The sequence below is a fragment of the Bombina bombina genome, chromosome 3 (genome assembly GCF_027579735.1).
Source record: "Bombina bombina isolate aBomBom1 chromosome 3, aBomBom1.pri, whole genome shotgun sequence".
NCBI lineage: Eukaryota > Metazoa > Chordata > Amphibia > Anura > Bombinatoridae > Bombina > Bombina bombina.
Window position 1 is genome coordinate 771,251,128 of NC_069501.1, and position 8,755 is coordinate 771,259,882.

Below are 8,755 nucleotides of genomic sequence, written 5' to 3' on the forward strand. Positions count from 1 at the left end.
TATGTTTGAAGAAGGGAGTCTTTACTCTGGTGCTAAGATTACTCTTGTGTGTATTGACTTTTGGCCTGTCAGGATAAACTAGGGGTAAAGATACTGCAAGGCTTGCTAATCTTTGTCGTACTAATTGTTTTTCTTTTTCTCACAGTAATCTGTCTCAAACTAATGCTACACAAGCTCTGTAACCTTGTCAGCCCATCAACCAGCAGACTGATGCCCTCCTGTGAAGATCCAGCTCCACTTGTGTCCCATTGCTATGTCCACGACAACTCTGCACTGCAGTTTGAGATGGAGATCACCCGACTAAATCATATTGCTGTTTGATGCTGTTAAACTCTGTGACAATAGCATCAGAGGAGGGACTGTTGAAAATAATAAGCAATATCTGTCTCTGTTTTTTGCAGTGCCTTGTGAGGTCTGAAAGGGTTAATTTGTATGCAGGCATTATTAGTCAGGAGAGGCCAGTCTTGTTTAATGGGGCTATAAAATGTAGCTAGTTCTGAGTGTACGTCTGTTTATTCTTTCTAAATCTAATCTTTTTCTATCCTTGTTTAAATTCTTGCATACCAGCTAGTATAAGTGAGTACTTAAGTTCCTTGCTATCTTGATAGGCCAAATATATGTGTGTATATGAATGTATGTACAACTCTCTTTGTAAACATAAGGAATGTCTCAGAAAAATCAGACATTAGTTCATCCCTGACCTTTGCCCTTTTTTGATATATGGTCAAACACAGTAAAAACTTCAATGTTATGTGGCTATATTTGTAAGAAGCCTACAATTAATTTAGAAGTATTATTATAGGAGATTTTGCGCAAGTAGCTTACATTCTAGGGGGTATAATAAGAGACTGTCCATGGGCTTACAGTTTAGAGGTAGCTCTGAACCTTATTAAGAAAGCTATTGCCTTTAGTCCTGTTAATTTTCAGTACTTAGGGACAATTTCTGAAAGTGCGAGCGGACATGATACGATGTAGCGTATCATGTTTGCCGCACATCGATACATTTATCATTGCACAAGCATTTCTAGTGAACTGCTTGTGCAATGCCACCCCCTGCAGATTCACTGCCAATCGGCCGCTAGCAGGGGGTGTCAATCAGCCCGATCATATAGGATCTGGCGGATTGATGTCCGCGGCCTCAGAGCAGGCGGACAAGTTATGGAGCAGCGGTCTTTAGACCGCTGCTTCATAACTGCTGTTTCTGGCGAGCCTGAAGGTTTGTGCGGAAACAGGGCCATCAAGCTCCATTCAGAGCTTGATAATTTGGCCCCCTAGTATCGCGTTTGGGGAAGTATTGTTTCAAGAAATCTATGTTTATTGTTTTTTATGTAAATTGCAGCAATAGATATATGTGTGTGTGAGTGTGCGTGTATGTCTGTATGTGTGTGCACATGTTTGTGTGTGTATATATATGTGTGTCTGTGACTGGACTGTGTGTGTGAACATTTATATTGGAAAAAATGTCACATTATTCCCTGACCAAAAAAATATTATGGCCAAAAAGGCCTAAAACCTTGGGGGGGGGGGGGGGAGTAGGGGGGCAGCAGAATTTTTAGTGCCTAGGGCAGCAAAAAAACTAAATACGCCATTGCTCTGTAGATTTCATGTTTTTTTGCTGGATTTATGCACCTGTTAGCAGTGGGTGTGGCTGAAACATCTGAATTCAGTAATTAATAGGAATGTCCACATTATTTTCGTCATATAGTGTATGTTATCACAAACCTATAACATGTAAATGGATTCAACAGCTTGAGTAGCAATAGGACAGGAATAGTAATTGAAAAACTGAGCAGTTTTGTGAGCCAGAAATGCTGATTTGTGTTTTGTTTTTCTTCAAATAATCATGGATAAAAAAAAAAATCAGCCAAGAGTTTTCATCACTCTTAAAATTATTTGTATTAGTTGGCAATAATCACAGTGTTTTCTTTCCACAATGCACTGATTGCTACATTGCATCACAAAGTTTTTTAAAAGTAATGTTAGCAACATTTTAAAAGTTCCCAGCTGTAATGAAGCATTTCTCTATTTTGTTTTGATTATTATTATTTTTACTACTATAATAATAATAATTATAGTATTATTATAATTTCTTTATATCATGCGGGTGTGTGTGTGTGAAATAATAATAATAGTATTATTTATTTATATATAGAGCTTCTCTTTTTACCAACGGGGACTCAATTTGATTAGTGCACAGACCTTAGCTGTTTAACAGTAATCAACAGCTGATAAATAATAGCTATTACGGATTCTCAATATATTGACCTTGAAAGGATAAAAAGCTGAATAAAGCCTTCCAGAATTTAAACCTGTAACCCATAAGTTTTAACAGGTAGTGCAAATAGTCACATGATCAGCTAGGTTTGCCCCCCTTTATTATTGTGGGTGTTAAGGGTTGCATTCATGGAAAGACTATTGTATTAGAATCTTTTTTTCTTTTTATTTCTTTTTTCTTTTATTTTTTCATAAAACAAAATCACATCCCAGCATAATTATTAGGTAATCGACAATAATATATAACATTAGCATATTTGTCCACATACAATACAATGTCATTGTCCGACTAATATATATACAAGGTGACAACCCAAATAAGAAAATTAAGATATAGGAGAATACAAAATACAACTTATAAAATTAAATGAGGTTTTGTTACATCCACAGTAGCCATTATTACAAATTATTTGCATTTCGAACCTGAGAAAACAATAAGAAAGATAAAGGTATCTCTTATCTCACACAATTTCTTATTTTGGATGTTGAGAAAGAGATAAAAATAGATGTTCTAGCTCCTTCATATATATCACTAAACCCTGGTGTGATGTTATCTCACAAACACCTTTCAAATAGTAACAAATAATAAAATAACCATACTAAAAAACAATAACAATAAAAAGAAAAGAAGGAAGAGGGAGAGAGAGAAAAAAAAAAGGAAGAAACATTTTTCCTTTTTTCTTCTTCCCTCTCCCCCCCTCCCGCTCGCCCACCCCATCACCCCTGTCCCCCCTCATCTATAGGATGCTTAGCTTATTGATACTCTCCTCTTGAAAGAGCCTCTTGAAAATAAACTGTATTTATAAATGGGAGGGTTATTTGTTTTTGTATCTCCAGAGACTGTGCTCTTATGTAATCCCCCCCCAGTTTTGAAAAAAAGTGGGGAGCATAATCTCAATATTATATCGTGCATCAAATTGTTCTATTATCATTTTATTTTTGACTAGTTCCACAAATTTTTGAAAGCTTGGGGATTTCTGTGATTTCCAGCTAGAGAAAATTACGTTACGCCCGCATAAAATAATAAAATTGATACATTTTAAATTGATGGGGTCTTTCTCGTTTTTTCTTTGTAAGAAGATGATATCTAGGATGTTAATCTCAATTCTAGAGTTCAATATTTTAGCGATCAAATGTGTGATCATAAGCCAGAACCTTTTAACTTTTGGACATAATCTTAAACAATGTATAATGTTAGTATTCGGGAAGCTACATCTGTAGCATGCCACCGTTCTGGCTTGGTTCCATTTTGTGAGCTTATCTGGGGTGATATAAGCAAAATGTATCAGTTTGAGATACGACTCATGCCAAGATATTAATAGTGTAGCTTTATATGCTCTTTCAATACTTTTGCTGATTAAATCGTCCCCTACTGAATGGATCTCTTTTCTCCATTTTGCAGTTAGTTTTATGATATTATTCATACCTTCTTTTTTTAGCATTAATCTATATTAGTATGAAATTGAAGAGATGTCCTTTTTAAAAATATTTATCCTTGCCTCAATGTCTTTCCAACATTCTGGTGTCGATTTAGATTTAATAGAAGTGCAGTAATGTCTAGCTTGAAGAAAAGCAAAAAAACCCTTTTATTTTCAATATAAAACTGTTGTTTAATTTGTTCGAAGGATTTAACCATGCTCCAATTAACCTCTAATAGTTGAGACGTATACTCAAGAACTTGTCGCTTCCATTGTTTAAAAATGTTTGATCTTATCCCTTCTATAAAATCGGGATTACCAGTTAATGGTAAAAATTTGGAAGGGCATTTAATGATTTACATATCTTCTGCCATGCTATGATTCGATTTTTAATAACTACCATTTTTTTATACCTTCTGGCAACCTTTTCACCTGTATATGACTTAATGCCTTTCCCGAGAATGGAGCTAACATATTTTTCTCAATACCTTTTAAAAGAAAATGATCCTTCACTGTTATCCAGTCTATTATTCCCTTTGCCATACATACCCAGTTATATTTTTGCAGAGAGGGTAAATGGAATCCAGCCATGTGATGTGCTTGATTTAAGCCCCACAAAAACCTGCTGAACCCTTTATGTAAGGTTTGTATATGATGGTAAGTGAGAAATAGTGGAATATTTTGTAGTAAATATGAGTTTGGGAAAAATTACCATTTTAATCAGATTTATTTTACCCATAAGTGATAATGGGAGTGATGCCCATCTCTTTAATTCGGCACAGATTTTGTTAATAATTTTTGGAAAATTGAGTGCGTACCACCCCTTTAGTGTCTTTAAACATAGAGCTGGAATCAAGGCTTTTGTTTATCCATAGAACCACAGATTTTTCAGTATTTACTCAATATCCCGTAAAGCATCCTGAAAATCCTGAAAGATTTGTGCAAGTATGGGCATATTTATTTTTGTGTTACTAATGAATACTAGTAAATCGTTAGCATGCAATGCTACTTGTAATCATTATTCCCAATTTTGATTCCTTTTATTTTACTTCTTATTGTGGATGCTAGCGGTTCTATTGCTAAATTAAAAAGTAGGGGTGAGAGCGGACATGCCCTTTGCTAAATGGAACCCCAGGGATATATCATCATTATTAATTATGGCCGACTGCGGGCATCTATATAATTGTTTAATAAAAGAGAGAAAAAGGCAGTTTAGTCCGAATTTTTCCAAAGCAGAATATAAATTATCCCAGCTCACGTAATCAAACATTTTTCAGCATTGACTGAGATTATAGCTCTATCTGTATTTCCTTCTTTTTTTTTTATTCTCTTCATGCAAAAAGAAGTCCAATGTAAGAAGGACCTTTCTTATATTGGAGAAGGAAGTTCTTCCCAAGATGAACCCTGTTTGATCAGGATGTATTAATTCCCCTAAAAACATTTTCATTCTTTTTAGCTATAATCCCTGTTAACAATTTATAATCTACATTAAGGAGTGAAATGGGGCGATACACACTCAAATCTTCTGGGTTCTTGTCCTTTTTGCAAATTAATGTTAAGTAAGATTTTGTAAATTCCTGGGATATTTTTTCATTTTTAATGTAATAGCGATTGAATAGATCAAGAAGGGGCTTATTTATGTCATCCGCAAGGATTTTATAGTATTCGGCAGGGAGGCTATCCGGGCCAGCTGCTTTATTAAGAGTAGCTTTTTTAATTGCATTGTCTACTTCATCTAATTCTATTGGTCTATTTAAATGATGAAATTTATCTGAATCTATTTGTGATATTAAACAATTATCCCAGAACTCTTTCTTTTTTTGTTCATCTATTGTATCTTCTTTATATATATTTTTATAATATTCTAAAAATTCAGCGATAATTTTTTGTCGATCTTACCCCTTTGTTAGCGATTGCTTCTATTGTATTAGACCCTCTTGCTTGCCTGATCATATTTGCTAGATATTTACCTGTTTTGCCCCCAAACTGATAGAATTTCGCACTAGACCTTACTGCTTCTTGTGTAATAGATTGAGTTAAATAAATTTCTCTTTCCTGGTGATTGTCTTAGTAACAGTGCTGGTGTCAGGAGGGGGGCAAGTTTCGTCACTAGAGTTCCGCCTAGTGTGTTCTCTTCCGGGTGCCCTATGTACGTGTGCTGGGTCAACCGGCTTCAGGGTTTCAGCTATGAAGTGTCACTATGAGATGCTCTGTGTTCGCAGGGAATGCACTGATGATGATCTCAAGAAGGCCTATAGGAAGCTGGCCCTGAGGTGGCACCCATATAAGATCTTAGACAACTCAGAGGAAGCTGCAGAACAGTTTAAATTAATCCAAGCAGCCTATGATGTGCTTAGCGATCCTCAGGAAAGAGCCTGGTATGATAACCACAGGCATGCCCTTTTGAAAGGAGGTGTAGATGGGGAATACCAGGATGACAGCTTGGATCTGCTCCAGTATTTTATTGTGACTTGTTACTCTGGATATCCCTACTTTTGGAGATTCTTAGAGTGATTATGATATGGTAGTTCACCTGTTTTATTCCTATTGGCAAAGTTTTTGTACAGTAAAAAACTTTGCCTTGAAAAAAGAATATGATACAAGACAGGCTTCAAACCGATGGGAGAAACGTGCTATGGAAAAGGAAAATAAGAAAACACGTCAAAGTTTGCAAGGAGAGGAGTGAACTGGTCCGCCAGCTTGTTGTGTTTGTTCGAAAAAGGGACAAAAAAGTTCAGGCTCATAGGAAACTGGTGGAAGAGCAGAATGCAGAGAAAGCCAAAAAGGTGGAGGAGCTTCACAGGCAACAGAAGTTGAAGCAGTCCAAACTTGCGGAGCAGTACAAGGAGCAGAGCTGGATGGCTATGGGTGAGCTAGAGAAGGAGCTGCAGCAGATGGAAGCTCAGTATGAAAGAGAATTTGGGGTCAAGTCTGACAATGAAGTGGTAGTAACAGAAGAGCAAAATAGCAAAACAAGTGATGAAGGAGAAGAGGAATTGTTTGATGACCTTTACTGTCCTGCTTGTGACAAAGTGTGCCAGACTGAAAAAGCAATGAGAAATCATGAGAAATCAAAGAAGCATCGGGAGATGGTGGCGCTACTGCGGCAACAGCTGGAAGAGGAGGATGAAGAATTCAGTGCTTCACTGACAGAGGAAAACAGTGCCCTGGAGGGAGAAGCCGAATCTTTATCAGAAGATGAACAAATTGAACAAACAACAAAACCAAAAATTTAAAAGAAACAAAAAAAGAAGAAACAACAAAAAATAAGGGAAGATGTCGCCATTGTGGTGGAAAACAATACAGATGAAACCCAGAATTTAGAAACAGATGTAAACAGCACAACATTAGACCAAACAGAGTAAGAAAACCAGGAAACCAGCTCCATATCCTCTAAAACAAATGAGTAAGAGACTCAAAGAGACGTAAACGCGGCACCAAAACTTAAAGGAAAGAAAGCAAGAGACATGAAGAAAGCTGCTAAAAAGTCAGAACCCACAGAAGAGCAAGCAGAGAATGATGTTTCCCTGTGTTGCAATACATGTTCCTCTGAATTTACTACTCGGAATAAACTATTTAACCATTTGAAGGCAACAGGGCATGCCCTAGCAATAAACAACCCTACACTGTAAACAGCAGCTAACGGGAAAAGCAAAAAAGCAAAAAAAAAAAAAAAAATCTTTCACTTGTCAAGAACTTTTGGGTAAAAGCCCCATGCACTGTACTTTCCATTCATAAGCTGTGGACTTATAGAGACACCTGACAATAGTATGAGATACTATGCATACAGTGATACCATGTTCTAGATCTTACGTCCTAGCTGGAAATCAGTACTTACTGAAATAAGGCAACGAAAATGAATTATGATTTCACAGTTCTGCCCACTGTCATGTAAAGACATACAGTATGTTTTGTAGATTCTTATTTTCATGCAACATAAGGGTATATTTAAGTCCTTCAGAAAAGTTTCTCTAATGGTTTATTGACAGAATTAATTTATTTGAATAGACCCCATTGTCTTTAATGTTATTTATTTGTACATAGACACATATGCCTGTTAGTGAATTATGTTTGTAATGTAGGCATATACTGTAGCTCTATCTGTCCTTTTTTTTTTTTTTTTTTTTTCGATTTTAACTTTTTCTTCAATTAATTTAAATTCTGTAGTTTAAAGTCTGTAAATAATCGGGTGTGAGGGTGTGCAACTTTAAACCTGTTATTGGCAAACCACTACATAGTCATGGATAATATGTTTTAAAAAAAAACCAAAAAAAAAAAACCTCTTTATTATCAATCTTTAAATACTTCAACAGTTTTGCAACTGTTATCCAGAAGCAGATAAAGAACTAGAAATGTATTTAAGGTAATTGATCTATGCAAAGCGATATACACTAGTTAACAAATAGTCATGCAGTTTGTTTATGTCTCACATCTATGCAGTGGACTCTTAAAAATACCCAAAGCCAACAAGTTCTGCATGTCTGGGTCACTATTGTGGTCTACTGACATCAGTCCAGCCATTATACAATGTAGAAAGGTTACTGTGTATTTAGCATATAGTGTCTATATGACAAATAATGGTTAGTAGTCAACAGTAATCTATGACAATAATATGCCTTATATTGTAGTGGGTCTAATATGCTAAAAGAATATAATAATTGGGTTAGTATTATGCTGAGTCCTGTTGCTCTGTATTTAATTGGTGGCACATTTGTAATACATGATCTGCTTCCTAAACAAAGGAAGATGCATAACCAAAAAATAACAGGAGAGCAGCAGGAACACTATGAATGGTTTGTTTCATATTTATCAGGTTTATAAATCCAATATTTTGGTTTGTAACTTTAGTAATTGTGATGTAATTTAATAAGTATAAAGATTGTTCATTTCCATTGCAATTGTTATTACCAATTTTTTTTTTTTTTTTTTTTTTAAATTTAATAGTTTTTATTTGATTTAAAAGAAAAAGGTAACAATTGGGGTCGCGCAGGACCCCTGCTCAAGTATCTGTAAACATGAAGTTCATACAAATATATCAAGGGAGGAATAACGTACATTAAACA

The 8,755-nt window shown here is 35.5% G+C and overlaps 1 protein-coding gene across 1 annotated transcript; it reads left to right on the forward strand.

Moving 5' to 3' along the window:
- The first annotated feature begins 5,879 nt into the window (after positions 1 to 5,879).
- On the forward strand, positions 5,880 to 7,322 carry LOC128651920 (dnaJ homolog subfamily C member 21-like). Its single transcript, XM_053704884.1, is given in 3 exon segments — positions 5,880 to 6,178; positions 6,180 to 6,353; positions 6,355 to 7,322. Coding segments are annotated over 3 exon segments (1,047 nt in total). The 3' UTR covers positions 6,929 to 7,322.
- The last annotated feature ends 1,433 nt before the right edge of the window (positions 7,323 to 8,755 follow it).